Below are 26,183 nucleotides of genomic sequence, written 5' to 3' on the forward strand. Positions count from 1 at the left end.
CATATTTGCAAATACGATTTAAATCGTGAGTGGAAAGCAGTTTTATAATGAAAGTGCTGAAAACCAACCTGCGTATTTTCGTCCCATTCGCAGGTCCAGTGAAAACTCATATTCAAGTGCTGTCATTTCCTCGTGATGTATACAATGGGTTTGTAGAATTGAAAGTTAACGGAGAAAAAGTCGAGGTGAATAACATACGATACATACAATATGCTGTTGTGATTTTTGTTTTTGAATCTATGAAGGTGCAACCATAAGTTGGTCGAATAAAAATTGTTTTATTATTCTTTTGCAACATGAATTAATGAGTAAATTATGTGTTTAGTGGTCAAGCAATGTTACGGACAGAATACAGAGTGGGTGTGTTCATGTGACCACGTTCAACACATACGGTCAAGTCGAATGGACTAAATCGTTTTGCTCTTCCAATGACGATCTGTCGTTGTTGGAAGCAATCGAAAGAATAAAGCTGGTAGGTTGTTTAAAAACTTCATCACTGACATTTTCTCGTACTTTGTTTCATACCAGGATCTATACTCGTACGTTGCTATAGCAACCGAGGGTTTTTGGCCGCGAGAACATTGGGATGTTCTATCTCAACAGCTGAGTTCATTAAACATTATTTTGCCAAACTCCTACACAACGTGGGAAGGTATGTATGTATTTTTTAAACCTTTGCCTCACGCCATGGAAGAATTCTAAACTTAGATACATTTAGATAATTTTTTTTTATCTATTCAGATTATTTTTAAAATCAACAAATACGACATTTTGCGAAGAAAATTGAAACTAACCTTTTAAATGAATTGGAACATCGAGCCACCCAGGCATTAATATGACCTACAAAAAATCATCCACATATACCATTATTAATTTAAATCAAATAGGAATCAAGGCAGGGTTTTCCAAACTGGTTTCAATGGATTTTTGCTTCATTGATAGCATTGCTCCAGCCGTTTTGCGCGTTTGAAACAATTTTAGTAAGTGACGATCACTAAATTTAGTTAGTTAGTAAGCAACGATTGGAAAGATACAGGGTTCGAGAAAAGAAAAAAAAACAGATAGGAATCCGTCGCCCAAAAAGTTTGGGAAACCCTTAGTTAAGGAACGTATACCCAGAGTTTTGAACATCCATGTGACCACAGCAATTTTTATGTTATTTTCTCTTCAAAAGCAGGAATTAATTTTATTTTCGGGTAAACTGGACACGTATAACCTCATGAAACTTTGTTCGCCAGCCCATGCAAACCCTACAAAAACATAAAATGTTGATTTTTTGCCGACTATCAACTACTCCATGTTTCTACATGTTTTTGCTTCAGAGACCGATGTATCTATCGACACACCAACTACCCAGCATATTGCAATAACCAGATGTCACAAATGCGAAAATTGCACAACATCCAATATTCGAAAGAATATTTATGGCAATCCTACTTGTGTTAACGATGATACGAATGGAAGGGAAATAACTGCTTGGGTAAAAAAAAATTATGAACTATCGGCCAACGAACAATTACATATAAATTGAAAAAAATATATTAAAAGGTGTTTTTTAAGCACGAAATGATACAGAACTCTTTTTTAGTAGATGTTAAACGTTGATTAAGCTTTATTTGGTTTCTTTTTTTTTGTTTATATTTTTGTTTTTTATTTGGTTTCTATTTTTAGATTCTTCAGGGCGACAACGAACAATTTAATTTTACTGGACGATATCCTTCCAAAATTCTACATCTGAACGAGACGGCAGAGATATCTTGTCCATGGACAACAATATTTTGTCGTGACTCAGCGTCTTCTGTGTAACGTTTTTGTTTATTTTTTTACTTATCATCGCAGAATGGGTCAACCGTTCCGTACTTTGAAGGCAGACTTGGACAACTAGATAATTCTTATAATCCAACAATATTCAAAGTTTTCTTTAAAGCAGTTTTCTTTCTGCACTTGTGCCTGACGCAGGTGGAAACTTACATTTAAATTGTCCAAATAAAGTTTACCCGAGGAATAATATTTTAATAAATTACCCTGGGTTTGGACGCAAGGGTTTTGGAATTGTGAATCTGAATATCCTGTTTGGATGATTAGGAGGAATATCTCGGTTCTACTTAGTCCCAACTGTCTTTAATTCAGGACTAGATTTTTTTTCAACACAAGCGAATAATGGAGGACAAATCGTACCAACGATGAAGTCTGATTCAATGGCATTTTTTTCTTTTTTTTATCTAACTTATGCATCCATAACATCCGTTTTAATTAAATTTTCTAAAGCTGAAACAAATGTATTTGTCCAAGTCTGCTTATAAGTAACTACCGTAGAAAATATTATTCGTGGTTTCAGTATTTAAATTAAACACAATTCTGTGTTTAGATTGTGTTTTCTAACACATCTCAACTGTCTATTCTATTTGAATAAGACACTGATGATGCTTTTAACGAAGCGAAATATATATGTCTAATTAAAGAAGACTGAAAGATTTTAACCTGAAACGAAAGTTTCCTAGACAGTTGTTATATATATAATAAGGTGGAAATCTTCAGGGCCAAATTGCAACAGAATGGGAAATGATTCCCAGAATCAATTCTCAAGCATTATTACACATCTGGTTTAAAGTTCAATATTTTCAAAATTTTTCATGAAAAGTTTTAAATTGCAGTTTTTTACGTAAATATATATTAATACGCATAGGATAAAGGTAACGAATGACCGACCCTGCCGGTATAGCGGATTGTGTATGGATTTACGTTGTGACTTTCAAGCATCTTGCATTACTCCCCAAATACCAAAGGTGAGTAAGTCTGGGCTGTTGCCCACAGGTTCCTTTGATTGTTAGCAAACGAATGGTTTCAAAGTGATGCTCAATTTTTACAGGAAGGTGTTTTAAACGCGTCAATAGACAGTCCAGTCGTGTTTTGTCGTAAGACCTGGAAGAACACGTACGACTGCCCAATTTCATCAGCTGGATATATGCTTGAAAGTCAGCTAAAAGAAACAGTAACTTTTCCTGTGTTTCAGTACGAAGGTGGTCTTTTTAACCAGTTTATCTGAATATGAATGTTACAACAGTGTTTTGTTGTTTGCAGAACCAATTTTGGCAACTTTTGACAACATTCTTCACCTCGGGTCGCCTCCATTCGAGTTGCGCTTTAGAAACAAGCCAGCGAGCAGAATTTGGCGACCATTGATGTGGAAATGGGTCGAACATCTTTATCCTAAAGTTGTGACGGGTGTAATTGACCAGGCTCTCCGTTTTAGGTAAAAATGAACGTTAACGTATAGTATCGATTTCTTCAAAAGAGCTTGGAAAATGCCGTAGGGGTCAGCAAGCTTACACAACAGGCGATGAATGTTGGGGAAATCTTTCCAATACTCTTCGTTGCGAAATGGGTATTACTGTATCTTTCTGGATTCGCGTTGTCTCCTGGCCAAAAAACAACGATCTTATTATCATCAACACAGGTACAATTGCACGGTTACAAGACCTAGAACGTAGTCTGTATTTAAACTTTGAGCTTTGCGTTAAAGTTATCAATACCTTGCGATTGCAGTAAATGCAAAAAAACTTTCCATTTTTATATAAAACTCAAATTTTGACGTAACCAAATATTACTTAAAGCAAGTATATTATTGCTCAGCATGACAGCTCATTTTTCACCGTATTGAGTATTTTAAGGTGCACTGACTAATGATGATGGAAGGTGCTATGGATTTGCTTTGGTAGTTTCCCACGACCACTATCTTCATGTTATTGTAAAATCAAAAAACGTCGTGCAAGTTCAGTCAGCCCAGTTGATGTATCGGGTAAACATTTAAACGCAGAAATATGATTATTTTTTTTTACAATGGTCAACTGAACAGAAAAAAAATCATCTTTGTTGTAGAAATGGACAAATATTTGGTTTAACTGGAGTTCATCAAATCCTATACTACTACTTATCGACTCAGTTACAATATCAAACGTATTTAATTCATCGTATAATTTTCGAGGAAACCTGCCCAATTGTCAACAATCCTCTTTATATGTTGGAAGTGTTGAAGACAATGGGGAATACGATCTCGACCAACTGAGTATTTTCAATAAAATTTTATCTGAGGAAGCAAGTGAGATGTTGTCAGGTAACTTATAATATAACCAGTGGTGGGATTCAGCCGGTTCGCACCGGTTCGCGCGAACCTGCTCCTGGAATTTAATGACCTAAGCGAACCGGTTAACAACGGTATGTGTAGGCCTATGTTTGCACTGTATTCCCGCGGTTACTGTGACATGCTGCTGGTGAGAGAACCGGTTTCTAAAACACTTGAATCCCACCACTGAATATAACGTCACATTGTTAGGATTTATAAAAGCTATGATTTTGTTTAAAGGTATGAAACCACTGCGTTATCGCTTGGTTGAAACTCAACCAACTGTATCCGGGATTGAACCACCGTTGTTTGGTGGAACAGCGTGCACTTTGTAAGAAATGAACCTACTATAAACATGTAGCATGTTAAAAACCTCCTATGTTAAATTTAGAACTGACCATGGTTTCCATAAAGGCTGTGGGTTATATATTGAAAAATGCCTTGGAAGTACTGGATTTTGTGAGCAAGGTTTTGTTCTATCCTTTGTTCTCCGTGTAGGAACAACCTGTGTTGGGAATTGGGATTGTACTTTTAGTTTTAAATTTGCTTTTATGATTCAGATTAATCATCTGAGCTCGTCATTTTTGAACGGAGATGACAAAAATCACATCTTTTTGATGGGAAATCTCCCGGAACAAATTTACTTGAATGAAAATTTATTTTCACTTGGGTTTAGAATTGAACTACGGGCGAGCAATGAAATTGTTGACGGCTTAAACATGTGGAAGATTGTTATCTTTTATAAGTTTGATACAAACGAAATCGAAGAAGTGAGGTTAGTGTCCTAACATGAATATTCGTTACTTGTTTGTAAGTTGTAGGTGACGTTAAATGATGTACACATTTGTTATAGTAAGTAGAGTTGTGAAAATGTCTATTTAATATGTGATACAAGCTCGCAGTATCTAAAAAAAGGCCTGACATTGATGAACTGTTGGAAAGTTAGGGTTTTCCATCAAAATTATTGCTTTTTCAATATAACCATATCTTTATATATGCATAGAAAATGAATTGCGATATGAAAACAATAATATCGCATCTTTGTTAAGCTGGCTGATGCGGAGCTCGGTTGACGTTCCTTTCTGGTTACAATACGACGAATTGGGCAGTATTACATTTTGTAAGCGATGGCCGGATAACTGTAAAACAAAACCTGTTACCAACGTAAATGATATGACTGCAAGTGATCTGTTTCTTGAATTTGCCCTTGGTCCAACTGTGGTGAAGTTCAATGACGATGATGTTACATTTGATGCTGACAGTACTCTCTTGTACAATGTTTGGTTTATAGACCAATCACTGGATGTGGTAGTATTTGCAGGTAAGGTATATATGTTTATATCCGTACTGCTCTGCGTTATCCCCTACTGTAACATACTTTCCAGATGAAATTTATGCGCCCGCATCTCCACTGCACTTTCAAGTGCACGACGATACAATCAGCACGAGAGACGAACAGTACAAGTTCTATGTAATACTTGTGTTTTGCAATACAGTAAACCTCAGTTAATTAGGATCGTCGCCAATTCCGGTCATAAGTTGCTGGCATTGTAAACACTGGGCTTATTAACCGATATTACTGTTGCGCTTTAGGTGATCAAAACTACAAATAAGATGTGTAAAGCGTAAGTAACTGAAAATAAGTTCAATAAGTAAGGCAAACAAAAACCAAATTGCTTGACGCTTATTCCCAATATTAAACGTGCTTGTGATGTTATGGAACGCTAGTAACACTTACTACTGCCGCAGATTAAAGGAAATCGGTCAAAAGTGAACTCCAGCTACAGCGGTGCACCATTCAATCGTCATTTTAGGCTTTGGAATTTTTTAAATGTCACTGATCCTAACTTAAACAAGGAAACGCAATTTGGATGGCTTGAACTGGACAAGGACCAAATTGAGCCAGGAACTTGTTTTTCTGACGTTAATGAATGCAGGAGCGGTTTTACAATTCAATTTTGGTTCAAACAATATGAATGTGCCGATGAAGTAATTTCTGTTCGACAAACTGTTGACTGCCAAATTCAAACAAAAATATCATTTTCTCGCAGGTGATAGGCTGCTATATTATTTCAAGCGGTACTACCCCTCGATCACGTGGGTTCAGCTTTTTTAAGTTGCTAAAAAATTATTACGCTTTGGTTACCAACGGTGCTCAAGTTTGGAAAGTAAATGTTCTGTACGAGGCATCACAGTACTCGTTGGTACGAATATCATGGCAACAGTCCATAGGTATGAATAAATGTTCTATATCTATACAGTATAACCACACATTTTAATCGTTCCTTGATTAACTTAACCTTAACTACAGTGTGCTTAATTGTAAATAACTTACTTGGTGACTTTAAACCAGTACGTGATTGCTGTTTTAAAGGACCGGGTATTGTTGCAACAAATAACATATATTTTTCAATACATTCAACAAATATTACACTGTTGAAATTTCAATTTCCGCACATATACTGGGTGTTTCACTGACAGTTGCTTCCCATTGTGTTCTCAGGTATAAGTTTGTTCATAAACGACGTTCCTGTCGTGAGAAGCTTTCTGTCGGTTGACGTTTACAAAGAAAACATTCACTTTGATTTTGATCCATTTCGGTCTATAACTATCGGAAGAAGAAACGATTATTTAGGTGGATTTAGCGCATTCGAAATAGGCGAAATTTACTTCTGGGAAGGGTTCGTGGACGGAATGCCATTTTTGAACTTAGGTAGGTAAAACAAAAAAAGGTCTGGTCTGAAATTCAAAATGTTGCTTAATCCTTTTCATAGGTAGTGGCTGTCTTCGTGATTGGCACCAGGTGGGATCGTCCTGCTATAAGGTCGTATTCCAAGCAGCTTCCTTTGATGAAGCCGTCGAAACTTGTGCTGAAATGCATGCCACATTGCCTAACGTACTTACGCACTCCGAGTACAATGAGTTGGAGAGGATAGTTAATCAAGAAATAGAGGACCAACACAATGAACAGTGGTATTGGCTCGGCTTGCAGTTTAAAAACCAATCAAGTCTTTTGGTATGGCAAAGCTCGCACCAAACCTTTGCGATGAAAAATGACTCACAGAGATATTCCCATCTGGTAAGTGTCGTTTACTTTTCCATATAAGCAGAATTAATCATTGAACAATATTTAGGCTGTCTTGTGAGATAAGCTGTGTGTAGTGATATACTATGTATGATGGACAAAGCTTAACAATTAGGATCGGCAATTGGTACAAACCGATAGCTTTTTACGTTGTACGAAATCAGTCTTCTAATGCTTTTGAAACAACCTAATTCAACATATGGAACTGAAAAGTGGTTGTTTTCAGCAACTTAACAATTATCTTTGTAGAGATTCAGTGCATTTGATGATAGTGTTGAAAAGTATTCAAAACTACCGTCATACTATCGTGCTCTCGCTCTCCGCGAAATCCGTAACGGGCAACCACGATGGTCGTGGACATTCGACAAAGGCAATTTGACAAGTTCTGTTGTCGTTTGTGAAACATCATTTGCTATCGGTAAGCGTGGTCACATGCCATTTTGTTCTTTTAATAGTTTTATTATTCTGTTTAATACTGTACGGGTAAAAGTTGCGAAATGGAAAAGCCACAGCTTATATACTAGTCATAGGAAAGCAAACGTTTTAAACTGTGTTAAAAAGTATGTATAATTATTTAAACTCATATTATAGATCCATTTTACCGGGGCTTTGTGCCATCTTATGACAAAAATTCAAACTTGATGAACAAAAGAACTGTGTACGACTTGTCATTGGTACCATCAACGTTTGGCTCATCGCATCTCCCTAGCATGTGTCAACGAATGTGCAAATCAATTAAATACTCACTCGTTTTCATGCTAGAACTCCATAATTGTTCATGTTTTGATCCAAGTGTAACAGTCAACGACGTGGAAATGTTGACTAACTTTTCTAATACTAACGCTCAACAAGAAACAGAATATGTATGTCCACCATGGCACCAACCATCTTCTTACAAACCTCGGCTTTTGTGTGGATTTCCCGAACAGAGCGGTCGGCTTTGCTGTGGAGGCATAAGCACTACATCCATATACGGGTTTGACGAGCCTGTGGAAATTACTGACTCACAAGCACCTATTTCACACCTTGAAATAGTTCCTAGTAAGACTGATCCTGAAGTTTATGAAACCATAGAGATCGGAATTTCAGAACTGATGTGCTGTAGTCCTTATCCGGATGACGTCGTAATGGGAAAAACATGTGACTGCGGAACGAGCCAAATTCAAGTTTCAATGTTTTTCCTAGACAACAAAAAAGTTTGGGCTTACGGCACTGCACAAGAGCTCAGTAAGCTGCAGGTACCAATGTTCCATACGACTTCAGGCATAAAAAACATTAGAACTATTGCAAAAACTGACAAGAACAGCATTGAAGCGGTTTCCTATGTTCGAGTTCTCACCGAAATACAGGCAGTCGTCCTAAATTACGTTTCACAAGAGTTTTCCGAACCTGGTAAGTCATCGAAAGTCGAAACTTTTGCTGTATCCGGTTCAGAAATGTCATGCAGATGGAATTATTTTGACAACTCGCCATTTGAGCAACAACATGTTGAAACTTTACCGGTACCTATTGCATATCACAAATACCAAACAGAAGGTGTCTACAGAGTTACAGTTGACTGTTGGAATCGGATCAGCAAAAGTTCTAGTTCTACAGCAGCAATTGTGCATATTCCTATTCTTCGCCTTGCTGCACCATCAGAGGTAGTTCTAGCATTTGGAGAAACATACGTGCATAGATGGAGTATTTCAGTTGGAAGTCACGCTGTGTGTAAATTGGAGGTTGGAAATATTTCGATTCCTGAGTTACCTGTAACTGCCTACGAAGGTGGAATTAGCAACTTAACAACCCTGTTTTATTTTAACGCTTCCTCGAATCAAGGATATGCACAACTATCCGCAAGTACATACGCACCAACATACGCTGAAACTGATCTTTGCTCAAGTCATATTGAGTCCAGAACGTACATTCTTAGTTCAACATGTTACAATGCCCTCACACACCCACCGGCTACTGCGTTTACGTACGTTACGTTCGAGGTACCCATTGCTGAAGTCAAATTAAAAGTTGTGGACAACAAAACTTTTATTCAAATAAACGAGAAGTTTTGTCTAACATTGAGTATATCCCATGGTACAAATATTGTCGTCAAATGGGATTTCGGAGACGCGAATTATCCCACAAAAAACTTTGTTGAAACCTGTGGATCTGATCATTGTAATGAAAGGTACAATAGCAATGAAATACATGAAACAACACAGTTACTTAGTATGCGGCGTTTCATTAATGTTTTGTCTCATTACCAAGGTATTATTGGAAAGCCTGACGTATTTTTTTTTTCATTTCAGAGTGGTTTGCAGTTTGTACACATTTTCATCAACCTATACAGTGCGCGTAAAAGCGATGAATGGTATCGGTGACGTGTCCACCTCGGTGGTATTATTCGCGGAAACACCGTTTTCTGAAGTTACGATCAAAACTGAAGGATCAAAAAACCCTGGTTTGGTGTCATTTGTAAACCTCTATCACGATTATCCGCTACCAACAGGATTAGTAAACATTTCGTTCGGAGAACACGTTGGATACGAAACTATGGTTGCCAAATTTGACAAGGATACTGCCACACTGGTTTTAACTCACATGTAAGTATCTACTTAATAATCTGTTCTTCTGGCAAAGATAAAACGTAACTTTGTTTACCGACGTTTCGCCTGTTATTCAACAATTAAGTATCTACTGTTATTTTTTTTGTGATGCTGCCACAGCTTCGTAATTACGTTAATAATCCTTAATCACCGATATTGTTTTACACAGTATGGAACGTGTAGAATACAATATGTGTTATACAAAAAGAACAATTATTGTCCATGCGTCGTCGTAACATTTTGTTAGAGATAAGTGCGTCGCCGGTTCACAAAAATTTGGAACCACAGAATTCGGCCTTTGTATTATGATGCAACAAACTTTATCATTTATCAGCTCATATAATTGAAGCGTACTTAAACCTGGAAATCTGACCAAAAATTAAAGCCACTTGCTTTTTCGCATGTATGTCACAGGTCCCCCAAAAAATCATGCTGCTCAAAATCACTTTTAGGGAACCCCTACCTTCTATTATTCAGTCTCTCAGCACCAAATTTTCCGCCCCGCCACTTGCTATGACCTTGCTTTAAGGGTTTTATGGGAACATTTGTCAAATATAGGTCGATAAATGTGCAAAAAAGCCATAATAATTGAGAGCTGCAGACAGGTTCATAAATGCTTGAATAAACAACTGTACTTTTTCAGATATAATAGTATTGGATACTTCAACATATCTGCTGTGTTTCACAACAACGTGAGCACGGTGGAGGTTAGCACCACGATACGTGTTGGTGTTCCACTGAAGGGGGCAACGTTGTCTTTGTCTTCGTCCAGGTCAGTAAACAGATAGCCTGTGCGTAAACTGCGAATTTGGGAACAAAGGAATTTGTTTTTTAGATATTTAAGGTCTCAGCAGGACCCTGCGGTGCTTGAAGTTACAATTTTAGGTGGCTCTGAGCCGCTCTACACCCTTGATTATGGCGACTCCAAATCGACTACAGGGGGTGAAAATGTCACAAGATCCGGTCCAGATAAACCCGATTTTCGCGTATTTTCCCATGTATATCTCATGCACGGGAAATACAAGCCTTCACTTCGTGTCCACAATGTATTTGGGGAAATTATGGTAAACTTGTCACAAGCCATTATAGTGCAAAATCCCCTGGTCGACGGAGAGTATCAATTAGTCGGCAATACGACTCCACCAGTTGCCTTTCCTCCAGGTATCGCTTTTTTAAACGCACACTTGGCAAATTTTGACGGTTCAAACCACAACGCTCAAGTTTTCGGTTGGGCAAATGATGTTCACGTTGTTTGGAAGCATGTTAACAGACAAGAGTTACTTAAAAAAGATAACGCGTCTTTCGAAACAGGTATTTATAAAAGATTTGCATTGCTACTATGCGTGTACTTGTTATACTACTGAGAAAAATGATTATATGCTAACATGTTAAAATTGCCGTTGGTAAGTGGTATTTGTTCGGTGGCTCACAACCTCTTTCAGGGTTTGTGAATCACTTTTCGAATTTTTTGCTGAACCACTATAAGATACTTGCGGCAAATTTTTTAGCTCCAATACGTTTGTTTTGATACCCTTACTGTCCCTTCACACAAACTGTGATCTTTGTTTTGACCTATTCGTTTATGGTAAAATAATTATCGGACTCAATGGTTTGGAAGCTTCAGCACATAATTTTGCTTTGTAAACGCAGTGCATGTAAAACATTTTTTTCCAGAATTGTTTCCAGCAACATTTACATTCACTCGAGATGATGTTGGTGAAGTTGAAGTTTTGGCAGAGCTTTTCAACTTAGTGAGTTCACTGCGCTTGACGTACCAGTTTGTTGTGATGGAGGTTGTAAGTGGGCCCTCCGTGGATATTTTGGACGCCAAAAGTTTGCAAAATAATAGAATTTACAACATATCCGAAGGACAGTTTTTCCGTACCTATGTGGGAGGACAGGTGCATTTTCGTATCAATCTTCTTTCCGGCTCCCATGTTAAGTATGATATTGATTACGGGGACAACAAAATGGACAGCACAACATCACCTGCATTATTTGGTTCCGATGTGATGGCGGAGTTTTTTCATTATTATTCAATTCCTGGCGTCTACGACATGGCAGTAAAAGTAGCTAATAATATCAGTCACGAATTGAGACTTTTTCCAGACTCAATACAGGTGTATGAAAAAGTGGAAGACATTAAAACATTCGTTCAGTTTATTAATCTTGGTGACGAAAGTGGCTTGGACATTTTCGGAGAAGGTTCTGAGCTTTATGATGCTTTCTATGGACAGCCTGGCATCAATCAGTAAGTATTTTTAAAGTGCATTTAATAGAATGATGTACTATACATACAATTACCCCTCTATAGGCAAAGTGTCCCACATTTTTCGGTACATCGTGCGATTTCAATTCATGTTGGAATTGCCAAAGGATCTAATGTGTCAATGATTTGGAGAATGAGTCCTGAAAACATAACAGTTTTTATTGAAGAAGGTACTACTGGAGAACCAATTGCGAAAATAAAGGAAAACAATGGAGAAATGAAAGATATTGCAACAACAGCTATAACCACGTAAACCCAACTTTTTTCAATCTTTTCTGCCAAAACTTACGAGCTGCTATGTTAAACAAAACAAACTAAATTCTCTTGATTGGCACTCTTTTGTAAAAGTTTGACTTTTGTAATGTAAAAAGTACACTAGCTTTCGCGATTTTCCCTCGCTTCTTCAGGTGTAAAAAAAAAATTGTTCTAGTTTTACAAAAAAACGGACCATGGACAGGCCAAATTATTGTATGTTACAAAATAAAACATTTTTTACATTTTTGCAACATTACAATGAAACAGCGGACCGTGTAGGCCTAGACAATGTTTCGACCAATCAGGTCTCAGTAGATTTAAGTCTGCAATGTAGGCCTACATTGGTTATTGTAAAAACGCAACATTAAATCAACCGAAAATTTTGTTTTTAGCTCACAACTCAAAGTAAAACTTCTTCAAAAAGTGTCCGCCGAACAACTAGCCTTTTTTGGAGAAGAGTACAGCTCACAGCATCATTCAAACTCATTTGCTGCAGAAAGTTCGCTTCTTTTACGTTTCAAGAATTCGGGCACAAAAACTATTAATATTCAATGCCTTAATGCAATTAGCACCACAACAAATGAAACTAAAATACGACTTTTGGAAACTGTAGAGATGATGGTTTTCGCAGAAATAGAACCACCAGTGGCAAATCGAACTGCTTTCATTACTTTGACGATCGAAAAGGTGGGATACAAAAACTAGAGATATTATCAAGAAGGCTTTTCTGTATGTACAGAATTTTAAATAAATTTATTTGTAAACCCGACACACTTTTATTTGACTGTTTGAAACACATCAATATATTTTTTGTTTGCAGTTTGGCACTGATTCCTGTTTTCTTGTCGATCCCGGAGATCTTTCTGTTCAATTGTCGTTTGGTACAACACGGAATTGTGTGGGAGAGAGTGAAATCAACGAAAAGGAGTTTCATCTCCTTGTGAAAGATCAATCAACATACACCGGGAAAAACTTTTCCCATTACGAGTACACGGGGAGACTTGAAGATGGTAACGGACAACTTAACTTTACCTTTAAACACGTCTACACCGTTGCAAGTTTGCGAAGAGTGAGTAGTGTTTTTAATTTATGTAATCGAAATCTGTTAGCAATGCAGTCAGTATGATTAAATTACTTCTCACTAATATTATATTCATGTACATCTGTTTTGTAAAATTAGGTTTACAGGCTTCGTAGTCCATGCATTGCAGTCTAGCTGTATCAGCCACTTTTTCCTGACAAGTTGGAACTTGATTTTTCAAATCTAGCCTTGACTTGTCAGGAAAGTGGCTGATCCAGCTAGACCGCAATGGCTGGGCTGCGAAGCCTATAAACCCAATGATCTCGATACGCTAGCTGTGAAGTAAGGACCTGCGCAGTGGCGCGATCCTGCCAATTATGCGATTGCATGAAATACTTTGTTTCGTAAAAGCCTTTAAACATGACAAAGGTGTATTTTGTTCTTACTTTCAGGTGAAGGCTTTGGGCTTTAATCTATTGTCAAGACAAACAGCTTTTACTGACATTGCTGTGACAGAAATTTTGTGCGATTATCCTCGGGTTACTGTGGAAAAAAACAAAGATAATTCCAGAATCCAACCACGTCGTGTATTTAGTTTTGTCGAAATTCGTCTGTATTCTGAAATTCGACTTAACTGCAGATCAACCAGCAAGTTTTTTGTGCGTTGGGATGCTTACCAAATGATAAGTACAGATAAAAACATTGATGGTTTTGACGATGCAATGTTTAAAAACGTATATGTCACATTGCCCAAAGAAGCCCAGAAATTTGCACATCCTGATGTGCTTCTTAAAAACGTCAGTGGACTTCAGTACACATCAAAGTCCGAGGACATTGCTATCCCACCAAGATTTTTCCCTATAGGAGATTACCTGATATGTATCAATGTAGCAATGGACGGATTTTTTGGCATCAACGCATCCGACTGTATTTATGTAAAAGTTGTTATACCGCCTTTAGTTGCTGCAGTGCAACATGGGGTAAGAAGAGCGGTTGGTAACGCGCAAGTGGTGGAAATGAATGCAGTTTCCTCATCATATGATCCAAACGACGGAAATGCCATAGAATCAAGCAACGAAACGCTAAAACTGGGAAAATATGAATTCACTTGGTCTTGTCCTTACCGTATTGGTAGTGGTGAAATGGTTGATGAGGACCTATATAGTTTTAATGACGAGCTTGCTCTGATTTTTGAAGGCAAACAAGGTATTTATGTCTGCTACTGATTCCTATTTAGGGGGACAAAGTCCGTGCACTAAGTTTTAATGGAAACTATCTACGATATCCGATATCCACACATTAAGCCAATGTTCACAGATCAGTGTTAAACAATCTCATCATTGTGTCGTTTTTGGGTATTTAAAAGTAAAAAATTATAATTCGGTTACGCGCACAGCTGAAAGAAAGTATCTGTAATATAGTTGTGACAATAGTTGGTATCCAAACTATTCCTTTTAGTAACTGCATCCATTATACTACAGACTTCATCAAATCTACATTTTGCGAATACATTTCTATTGAATGCCAAAACATGTACCATGTAATTGAATTTGAATCATTTGTTTATTTAAACCATTCGAACAGGTAGGGCATCGTGTATAACGTTTTGTAACACAATTACAACGGTCAGGGTGCATAACAAGTTTTTTTTTCATCAAGCTTCAGCCAACACAGCTTTGCCAAGTTGCAAGCAAGTTGTTCATGGCATTCGGGATGTTTTGTGCGAATCAATGAAACCTTCGAAGACTTACTAAGCACCAATGAAACGGACAGCGTACATTGCGTTGAGGCCAGCTATCGTTGTGTTGTGCCAGGTGCAGCAAAATCAAAACATAATTTTGCATACTTATTGATAGAACATTTTGCTCAGAAAATTCCACTTTATTTGATCATTATTCATCCAATATGTCATGCATTGCATCGGGATACTATCCATTAGAGATCGATGAAAAAAGTCAACACTGCAATGCTGTTGTGCAAACCTTTGCCAGCTGTGGAATTATTACGGTTTTTTATACTTGTGGTTTTCGTATTAAGTTTACATTTAAATTTGCATTGCAAAAAATACTGATTGTTCAATGTTTTTGAGTTTTAATTAACAGTAGAAAATTTTAGTTAAAACCCTGCAAACTTTGTTGGTTGCTTTCAAACCTTATCGGTGAATTAATTTTTTTACCATAAAGATTGATACCAAGCTTTTGGAAGCAAATGCCAGTTACATTACCAGACTGAGAATGAAAGATCCACTAACCAACCGAGTGGCCTATTCCTTTCAAATGCTCGATATAAGAGCAGGGGAACCAACAAGACTTAGGTTTGGAGTAACTGTAAACTTGTGAGATGAATGCTTGTTTACGAACTATCATGCAAATATTTCCAATAGTATCATCTGTCGATTTAACTGCAACTTGAAAACCAACACGAGAACGTCACTTACGCTCCAGGCGACCTCGGTCTCTATCAATAACAACAATAGTACCAGTTCTAACGACGCATTGAAAACAATATCTTTCACTTGGTCGCTTTATGTAAGTAAGAACACACCACTACGCCGACGCAGGGAAGCGGACGACGAGGAATTTGTACCTGTAGATGAATTAGATGAATACTCAACGGTCGGTAAGTTTGAAGTGCGATAAATTTTCATATTGTCGCAAAAAGATACGATAAATTGAAATACTGTAATCACTACAGGTCGTTTTAGTCCTTTTATGGTGATTCGTTCACATTCTTTGATTCCCGGAAGGAAATATAGGCTGAGAGTAACTGGTCAGTGCGACGTCACACCAACTGGATTCAGCGAAATGGAGTTTATTACTAATCTCCCACCATTTGGCGGAACGTGTGATATATATCCGAATGAAGGTTGTTTAATGATGCTTACAAAATCTTCCTTCCTCGGTGTTAACGATCAGTAACTATTTTGCAAGGAATCGCAATGACAGACAGATTCTCCATTGAATGTTCTGGTTGGTTGGACGAAGGTTTAAATGTAGACAGGACAACTCCTATATTGGAGAACGACGTTACATTAATTTATCAGGTAGGTTTTTGTAAATCGTTTTACTTGTAGTAAACCAGGATGGAGAACTTAATTTTTATTAATCATCACCAACAAAACTTTTAGGTTTACGTATATACAAGTAATCAGTCCACACCAATGTTGCTTTCGTTTGGCAATAATGCAAAAATAATGGACAAGCTGTTACCTGCCGGATCTCAACAGGAAGACAATAGGTTTCTTGGCAGCAAGTTTAAAATGCTTTTCTTTATTAATGAATTATTATTAGAGTTCGTGTTGAAATTCGGATTTTTGACGAATATGGAGAATCAGTTGTTATAAACAAGACTGTACGTGTTACCACTCCAGAGGTTTGACAGTTAAATTTTCAAATTCCTACTATTAACTTATAATACTCTACTTGAATAAGTTGGAGAAACTGATTATGCTTTTTTTTTCCAATAACAATCCATTTGAGCTGTCCAAAGATCGCTTTGTGGAATTTAATGTATAATTATACCGATACGGTGTGCGATCGACAGCCTGCCAGGGGCCTTTGGTTTTTAAATTGATCCAGTTTTTTATTCTTTGATCACAATACCTTAAGACATGATGTTTCGCAGGGAATTTCTTTCTCCGCACTTGAGAATGTGACGTCGTCGGAAGTAGGTTCATTAAGCACGCAAGGCGTTTCTCAGCTTTCGTCAGCTGCATCGACTCTTCTTAACGAACATGAGGTACTAAGCGTCCTAGCCAAGGCATTATAGCGAATCTATAAGTCAACGCCCTTCTGTTGATGCCTGATCTCAATACATTAGGTATATCGGGATAATTGACTGAGCTACGGAATTAGGCAAAGTGTGGTTGTATTAATCTGCAGAAGCGCACATTTTTGTGTAGGCGTACTGGGGGATATCTCAATCGCATGCCAAGGCAAGTTGAATGCCTTTACTTGGCCATCTAAGCTTTTACATATCGATCATAAGTACCAGTAGCATCGCAGGCAGAACATGTTTCTAAACTTGCTTTAAAGCTAAATGAAAGTCACCATTGATCTCATCGTGATTCGTATGTTGGCTTCAAAATGTGACTTTGGTCCAGCTGTTTTGCTACACCATCGAAATACGTTAGTTAAGATTGTAAAGTTAAGTCCCTCGCATTGGGACGGTCCCAGCTGAAAGCTGTGGTCTCTTGTTAAAGAGGCATAAATTGGAATTCTTTCTGTCATTCAACGTGCAATTACAACAGAAATCAAACGACGAAAACAACACTGTTTCGGAGCAAGATAAACAGCAACGGGCATTCATTCGGACTACGCTTGTAGATGCTATTGTGTCAAGAATTAACACGGATAGTGATCTGGACGGTAATTTAAAGTAGTCCCATGTTTTGCGTCGGATATGCTCTTATCTTTACGTTTTTTGCACTTAGGAATTCAGCAATCTTGTGCTGCAATTAGCAGCTTAACCCGTGTTGCTGATGAGACAAATGAAGAAACTCAAACGAAAGCAATTGGCGCACTCGCAGACCGAACAAACTCAATTTTAAGGTTTATTGTACATGCTTATGTGGGCAACAATAGTTTATATCGTAGAAACGGGGTCGGTTACTGTAATTGCCTGGCACTTCATTTGTTTTGTGCGAGACCAAAAGGTTGTTTTAAAACAATGTACAAACCAATTCATGTATGCCTTTATCGAAATATTCTTGCTATGCTTATTTCATTTTTATGCAATGCAGACTATCTCAAAGCAAACCGTCGGATGACATAAAGGAAACTGCAAATGTTTTAGTTGATGGAATCAACAACGTCTTACAAGCTTCAAAATATCAACTTGTATCAAATCTTGGCGTAAATAGCGTCAGTACAACGGGAGGAGACCCTTCTTACAAGTTAAAATCCAGTATTTCTGAGTCACCAAAAGCAGTTTTGAATGAAGAAGAAGCTTTTTTATCCCCTGAGGAACGACTTGAACGCCGGAATTCAGAGGACAAAAGTCGTCGTGAATCATATGAACATGCCAGACAACAAGTATATAACAAAAAACTCGTCAGTACAGTGTTTAGACAAACACTGTCTTCGCCTTTTGTTTCATTTGCAGGCGAAAATGGTGGGAAATCAGGCTATTGGATCTGTATCTGTGTTGTCTTCTGCTATGTTACAACAAAAGATTTCCGGAGAGCCACATGTTGATTTAGTTGCTCAAGGTTTTAAACTCCAAACGCAAAAAACTACAGCCGCAGACTTCTGCCAAGAAACAAGATCTGCTAAATTGACAAATTGTGAGTAGTAACATTGATTGCACCATAACCTTGCACCTGTGATTTTTTTAAACTCCAGTTGTTTCTTGAAGCAACCGTATCAAGCCAAGGTCGTATAGGCCTTTCTGACTGTGGAGACTTTAATCAGTCCGAAGAAAGTGTTGAAACCGAGGTTAGTTTTAATGTTATGCCCTAATATATTGGTTTTACTTATACATACCCGTATTTTGACGCAAAGATTTTAAATACCCCTGATTGTTATTATTATTTTATAGCTGTTAACATGGAATGAAAATCCATATGTATGGGATGAAAGTGCCGAAAATGTTAGATCTTCTGTAGTAAGTTTGACTGTCAACGCTGAAAACGGATCAACTTTTCAAAACTCAAACAAGTGAGCGAAAGGAAACTGCTAAATTTGTTTTGTTAATTTTATACATTGTTACAGCGTTTATCGCCTTGAACTCCCGATAACTCCGACAGGGAATTCACCAGAAATATTTAATTTCACACCTTCGGGAACCGAACAAATGTCTTATCATGAATTTAATTCGGCAGCCAGTGATGATGTTGTTTTTCTGACCATTCAACCGACAAATGTGCCACCAAACACCCGTTTGCGAGTATATTTTTTACTCACACAAATGTACGTTTACATCAACAGGTCGGTTTTACACCAATAAATTTATGTGGATTTTCAGGTTTGATTCTTTTCCGGCGATTAGTAACAACACTTTTGTCTGGGACTTGCCCCATCCCGAGCTGGATGAAAATTACCCATACAGAATTCGAATGAATGGTTCCGAATTAGAAACGAACTCTCGTTATGTGTTTGGAATTCATGAAGTTGGTCTGTATTTTCAGAAACCTGTACAATTATTTTATCAAACGCAAAATATACATATAGATGACGTAGGGAATGTGACAAACAAAGAAAACATGACTTTTTCCAGTTACGTATTGGAAACCATTATTACGTCGTGCAGATTTTGGAATGAGACTACCGAAAAATGGGAGACTACTGGTATTAAACACTAACGAGTTTGGTAAGTTTTAATAACGCACAAACTTATTGCTTAGGGTGCGAGGTGAGTTCTGAAAGTACTTCCGAACTGGTGGTGTGTTATTGCAATCACCTCACATCTTTTGGGGCTGGATTTTTCGTTGCGCCGAATCCAATAGATTTTTCACAGCTCGGTGATAAATTGAAGGTAATTTTAAGGTATATTTTTATTTCACCAATTTGTTCATTGGCGATTTAAACTGTTCAGAATTTAAAAGACAACCTGGCTGTTCTTCTCACTATCGTATTCCTGATTGTGTTGTACGTGATTGGCGTATTCGCTTGTCGCAGACAGGACAAAATCGATGTCAAAAAGGTATATAAAGCACTACTCTCTTGCGCATAACATTGCATGAATTTTGGACAAAGAATGTTAGGCCAATCGCATGTATAGTTCCTTCCACGCTTTTTGATGAAATTGTGCGAATTACCAAGTTATGCACTGCTATGTTATTATGTTTTTCAATTGAGCACAAATAACTAGGTTCTTTTATTTGTAATGGGTATGGGCAAGATAATGTTTACTACTATGTTGTAATTCATTAAATATTCATGTATGTGGCGTAGTGAGGATTTTCGGGATAAGGGAATAACTCATTTTTACCGGGCTTAAGGTGACAATTGTCGATAACAAAATTGAGTAGGTAAATGAATTTATCATCTGCCATGGCATTGACACGAAATACAAAAGAGTACGCTGTGAGTTTTTGGCGATGGTTATCGAATATTTCGTAGATTTATTTTTCTAACTAACACATTTCAAATCATTTGTTGTTGCAGTGGTCTATTAACTTGCTTCACGATAACAGGATGAGTGAAACTTACTTTTACCTTATAACTGTACAAACCGGTTGGGTTATAAACGCGGACACCACCAGCCGCGTTTACTTTGTGTTGAGTGGGGAAAATGCAAACACAAGGGTGCGCAATTTGGCGGATGGACCAAACACTGTGAGTATAATCACACTAAATTGTCATCCAGTACACTAACACAAGGCTTTTTTTCGTAAAGAAATTTGAACGCGGAAGTGTGAAAAAATTTCTAGTAGCTGTCGAAAAACCTCTTGGAAATTTGAGTTGCGTTAAAATTTGGCATGACAATTCCGGTACTGGCTCTCTTGCATCGTGGTTTCTTGGTCACTTAGTTGTTACGGACTTACAAACCAATAAAAGGTAACGTTCACATAACTACATACATGTTTGTTGATTGGTTGTTAAATTCGGTTCGCCAATGTAGTTGATTTTTTGTGTAAACTGGTATTGCGCCCTACACCATAACAACATAATGCAGCTTTTTTCCTCCGTTTTACATCTATCAATAGTTAAGCAGAAACCTTGCGTGTTATGTCAACAAATTACAGTAGCTATTAAACATATTTTTAACTGCTTTGTGGTTTAAAGAAACTACTTGTTGTGCGATGATTGGTTAGCTGTGGATGAGTCTGACGGAAAAGTTGAAAGGATAATTCCGGTTGCGAGCAATCACCAGATCGGGAGTTTCCAACATTTGTTTAGTTCATCGACTAAACGCGATTTTAGCGACGGGCATTTATGGTTTTCATGTAAATAGAATAAATATTGTGGTTTAGTACTTTTTTATATTATTACATACAAATTTATTATATTTTTCCTAAAAAAAATAGACGAACACCACTCACTAAATTTTGTAACTCCATAACCTTTGGCAAATACTTTTACATTTATCGTCTTTTAAGCAAACGATTTCCCGATGTTAAGAGACTTTACGACGATCAGTGTTATTAGTCATTACAACAAAACTAAAACAAGTTATGTAAATTTAGTGTTTTCTCGGCCAACGAAAAGCAACTTTACACGTGTGCAGCGTCTTTCCTGTGCCATTACTCTGCTCATGTCAACAATGCTTGCTAGTGCTATGTTCTATGGAAAAGATAGTGACAGCAGCGGTCAACAAAAAATTGATATAGGTTAATATATGCTTCTGTCTTGTTGTTCGTCGTGAGTATATGTTGTCACTGGTATTTACTTTAGGTCCGATTTCCTTATCTGTGCAACAGCTTTTAGTCAGCGTGCAAGCGTCACTTGTGGTTGTGCCGATAAATTTACTGTTGGTTCAGGTAAATCTTCGCCTTAACAAACCGATCTATCTCAAACTAACAGGAAGATGTTTTCTAGATGTTTCGTCGGGTTGGTCCTAAAAATGATACCCACGTTGGAAAATCAATAGCATCATTACTGAAAATCACAGCTCTCCAAAACTTGAAAGATGAGACCACAGAAAGCAGCAACGAAAAAGAAAACAGCGATAAAAAAAGGTACAACTGTGTCTAATTATGCGTCGGGCGTAAAGCTCAAATACATGAAACAGTAGGTTAGATGATTTACTATTATTCCTTATCGATATGAAGTTAATATTATTATCATGTGACTAATCGAAACTGATTTTTTTTATTACAAGGTAGCTGTGGTGATGCAGAAATGTTATGTTTTGTGCAGGTTATTGCCCTATTGGTGTATTTACATTGCGTGGGCGGCGACTTTTTCTGTTGCGGCGGCCAGTTCTTCGTTTGTCTTCATATACAGCATAGAATGGGGTGCCGAAAAATCTAACGAATGGCTTCTTTCTATTTGTCTCTCATTCTTTCAATCTGTATGTATTGTTCAACCTGCAAAAGTAAGTGTTAATTCCGGATAGACAATTTATGTTTATAATCAATACCAAAATAGCCCAGTAGTCAATACTCCTTAAAAAATATGCTAAATGAAATATGGTACCAGATGCATTTTATTAGAAACATTGTTTAAACACACCGACTTCGTAACGCAAAAATTTTTCGTTCAGGTGATTGTTGGAGCTGTGGTGATTTCTTTTGTGGTAAACAGATTCGCGGTAGAAAAAGCTGAAAATATGGTCGACGAAGACAGACAAATCGAAATAAATGTGGATGACTTAAAGCAAAAGGAAGAGGAATGGGTCATGAATTGTCCAATTGACGATGACTATGGTATGATATCAGATGATTAAAAACGCTTAAAAAGCACTGTGCAATTAAGTATACGTCATTTAAAGATCAATCAAAAGAACATCAGGCTCCAGGTGCTCACGATCTTGACGTAGCAAGAAAAAAGAGGGAACACCACAAACAAATGGTTACAGCACTGCAGTCACTTGGTTCCTTCTTATTATATGTACTTCTGTTGCTCATCGCAACCAACGTCGCTAAAGACCCACACTCATATTTGATGCGCCAGTCCATTTCGAGAATATTTCTCGATTCAGAATTGCCATTTCAAGAGGTAGAAATATAGAATCGCAACCTCTTTTTGTAAAATACAACAGGTCGTATTTTTGTTATGTTTTTGCAACTCGACAGATTAGAACAATTGATGATTTTTGGGAATGGGGCGAAACTGTGTTGGTTCCCGGACTTCATGCCGGCAACTGGTATAACGGAAAAAGAATACCATGGACGGATACGAGGTTTATAAGCAACCGTGAGACGTTTGTTATTGGTCCGGCCAGAATACGACAAGTTCGATCACGGGCAGGTTTGTCCAACAGCCTTTTATTGTCGATCATCATGTAATACTGCACTTTGTTGCTTTAGAAAATTGCATTGTCAATCGAACAATTACCACCTCGACGAAAGATTGTATTGAAAGCTACAGCATCATAAGCCAGGAATCGGATCATTTTACAGATGGATGGATGTCACGCACAACAAAAAATAGTTCAAGTGAACCTTGGAGCTTTCAGAACTTCTTGTGAGAAACACAGCCTAATGATGACGTTTGAAACAATGTTTATATACATGAATTTTTTCAGGAAACTCGGTGGGTTTCCATTCGAAGGACTGATGAACTGGTACGACGGAGGTGGTTATGCGGTAGCTCTAGGAAACACTGCTGATAAAAGCAAATCTGTGTTACAGCAGTTAAAAAACAAAAGTTGGATTGATCGAAAAACGGCTGCTATTTTTGTTGCATTTACGGTAATACCCTGTGTTTCAGTGCAGTACAAGTTTTGTGTATTTTGGCATATGTATGTACAATATATATTATTCGTATTTTCCACAAGGTATACAACGCTAACATCAACTTATTTGCATCATGCTTGTTGGTACTGGAAAAATCATCTAATGGAGCCTTTTTTGGTTATCCAATTATTGAGCCCATCCGACTCTACGAGTTTATCGATGGAAAGGGAACGTTGTTAATTGTCATATACGTTCTATTCGCCATTTACCTGGGGTTCAAAATAATAACGGTAAGCATTTTTTCTCCTTTTCAATTGAGTTGGAACCTCAGGCTGATGTCAATGGAAATTTTACAACTGGTTATCAGATAGTTTTGACAATCAAGAAAACAAAAAAGAAGTTTTTTGGCTCGTTTTGGAATGTTATTGATTTCATTTGCTGTGTTTTGTCCATATGTGCCATAGCAATGTATGCCCTCAGGACAATCAACGTCAACATAACACTCGAAAAATTAACAAACGACGTGGACAAAGGTAATTTCAAGATTTAAAGCTTTTACTCTTGGAAATAATGATACAAAATATTTTAACCAAAGTTTAATTTAAAATTTATTATTTCGTTTGTCATTTCAGATTCATTTTTAAACTTCCAGTACATTACGTTATGGAACCTCATGTTTCGCTACTTTATGGCACTTACTTTGTTTCTGACAATAACAAAGTTTAACCAATTACTTGCTTTCAACCGAAGAATTCGCCTACTTGCCTTAACGCTACGCCATGCTGCAAAACCTATTGCATTTTTTATGGCTATGTTCAGCATATACTTTGCTGCATTTCTGTTTCTCGGGAATATTTGGTTTGAACAGAAACTATATCCGTACAGCACTTTATACCTAACAGTAAATTTACTCATACACTTTTATACTTTGCGATAATAAAGCCCTTATCTTATACAGGCAGAAGAAATGATGTCAATGCTTCTTGGTCGCTTTGATTTCACGGAACTGGAAATTGCTGATCAAACACTTGGCCCAGTATTTTTTATTGCCTTTGCAGGATTATGCACCGTTTTACTCATTAACATGTTCGTAGTAATCTTGGATGACAGCATTAAGGCAGTAAGATGTTGTCGTTGGCATTCAATTTAAACCTGAACATTAACAGAATAACAGAATAGAATAAAAATATTTTTGTCCCAGGCTAGAAGGGAAGTGGAGAACACCGAAAATGAATTCGAAGTAATTGAATATTTGATGAATCAAATCGGCAGCTCTTTTTACAGTTTTGCTCCAAAGTGGTTAATTAAAACTTTAGGTAGGCTACGTTTCATTCCTTTCCTAGTGTTTGCGACGATTTTATGTTAATTTTTTTGTTCCCTTTAACTCATATACTTGCAGGTCCTACTAAAACTGTAGGCGACAATCGATTGTTGAACTCACCGATAGAACTTTTGGAAAAAAGAATCGATGTCCTGACTAGGTTTGTCACCAACATGGAAATTGAGTTCTACGCTGAAACATCAGTTGACGAACTGATACAAGAATTTGATGAGGACGAAACCGACGAACTAGAAGATCCAATATATGAGGAACTCGCCTACTGAAACTGTCTTGTAGCACTTGTGTTGATCATAGCAGTAGAATGCATGTGTAGATTTATTGTAGAAAGAATTTTCATTGCCCGAGTAACTTAATTAAATGTCGTAAGTTATATTTTTGTAAATATAACGTCGTCGTTGTTTGACTCCAATAATAAACATGATTAAACTAGTGTTGTGACAAGAGACATTGGTTGTAAAGGTTTAACTTACAATCTTAAAATTGGTTTTATGAGTAAGTATACCTTGTTGGTTACATGCCGAGGCAGTTGTTGATATATATATAAACCATAACCACTGTGGTTGTTAGTTTCGACAAGACGGGAACAACATCAAGCATTATTAATTCAAGCGTGTAACTGATCATTTGACGTAGGACTATTGTCAATTAGAAATGCTATTGTAAGTTAACATCGGACACGTTTGGAATCGAAAGCTTTTCAAGTCGTCTTACAAGGAAGAGAGCTTGTTGGTAATCGCAAACTTTAAACTATAGGAAGCCGAACAACTTATCACACGATTCAGTTTGAGTTTGTAAATATCATGCGTGGGTTCAGATTTAGTTATGGTTTAGGAAAATGTGTGATACGTCCCACTTTTAAATAGGTTTGTGATGCACGCCAACTGGCTGAAAACTGTTCATGATTATTTTTCGTGTTTATCCCTGGCAGATTTAGTGTCAAGTTTTCTGTGATACAGCGGAGGTCCCGTCATACCAAGTTATTTAGTCTTCCGGCGTCTTATTTTCGGTATGTTTTGTCTTAAACAACGTTTAATCGAGGCATTTTCGTTATATCCCCAAATTTTTTTCTGTTATTTCCACGTCGCGTCTATGAGGACAGGATAGAAATGTTCAAGGTTAATCGGTTTCCTTTTCAGACATCCTTCTTTTGTGTACTACAAGAGTGTTACGGGTGAAACCGGTTTCCTAGTAAAAGGTCAAAATTAACTTGCTCTTTTTCAT

At 37.3% G+C, this 26,183-nt stretch overlaps 1 protein-coding gene across 1 annotated transcript; it reads left to right on the plus strand.

The window, feature by feature from the left end:
• The first annotated feature begins 47 nt into the window (after window positions 1-47).
• LOC145896068 (uncharacterized) lies at window positions 48-25,225 on the plus strand. The gene is given in 69 exon segments (XM_082984933.1): window positions 48-179; window positions 326-472; window positions 529-652; window positions 1,323-1,480; window positions 1,672-1,802; window positions 2,687-2,786; window positions 2,870-3,020; window positions 3,082-3,253; window positions 3,315-3,457; window positions 3,672-3,799; window positions 3,880-4,114; window positions 4,364-4,454; window positions 4,515-4,617; window positions 4,684-4,898; window positions 5,173-5,444; window positions 5,509-5,594; window positions 5,873-6,112; window positions 6,175-6,355; window positions 6,627-6,836; window positions 6,898-7,139; window positions 7,458-7,626; window positions 7,800-9,375; window positions 9,497-9,790; window positions 10,437-10,565; window positions 10,629-11,104; window positions 11,468-12,044; window positions 12,108-12,311; window positions 12,710-13,004; window positions 13,138-13,386; window positions 13,791-14,544; window positions 14,820-14,934; window positions 14,998-15,152; window positions 15,209-15,345; window positions 15,522-15,652; window positions 15,722-15,957; window positions 16,033-16,203; window positions 16,269-16,381; window positions 16,466-16,575; window positions 16,629-16,710; window positions 16,963-17,085; window positions 17,588-17,705; window positions 17,771-17,888; window positions 18,080-18,371; window positions 18,442-18,622; window positions 18,694-18,773; window positions 18,877-18,995; window positions 19,050-19,247; window positions 19,303-19,451; window positions 19,509-19,625; window positions 19,682-19,812; window positions 19,873-19,980; window positions 20,445-20,615; window positions 20,677-20,837; window positions 21,066-21,226; window positions 21,467-21,610; window positions 21,675-21,760; window positions 21,819-21,958; window positions 22,140-22,317; window positions 22,486-22,648; window positions 22,714-22,940; window positions 23,018-23,192; window positions 23,252-23,408; window positions 23,470-23,635; window positions 23,722-23,910; window positions 23,988-24,153; window positions 24,253-24,521; window positions 24,579-24,740; window positions 24,822-24,936; window positions 25,020-25,225. Coding segments are annotated over 69 exon segments (14,004 nt in total).
• The last annotated feature ends 958 nt before the right edge of the window (window positions 25,226-26,183 follow it).

Source organism: Ascidia mentula, chromosome 1 (genome assembly GCF_947561715.1).
Source record: "Ascidia mentula chromosome 1, kaAscMent1.1, whole genome shotgun sequence".
Classification (NCBI taxonomy): domain Eukaryota; kingdom Metazoa; phylum Chordata; class Ascidiacea; order Phlebobranchia; family Ascidiidae; genus Ascidia; species Ascidia mentula.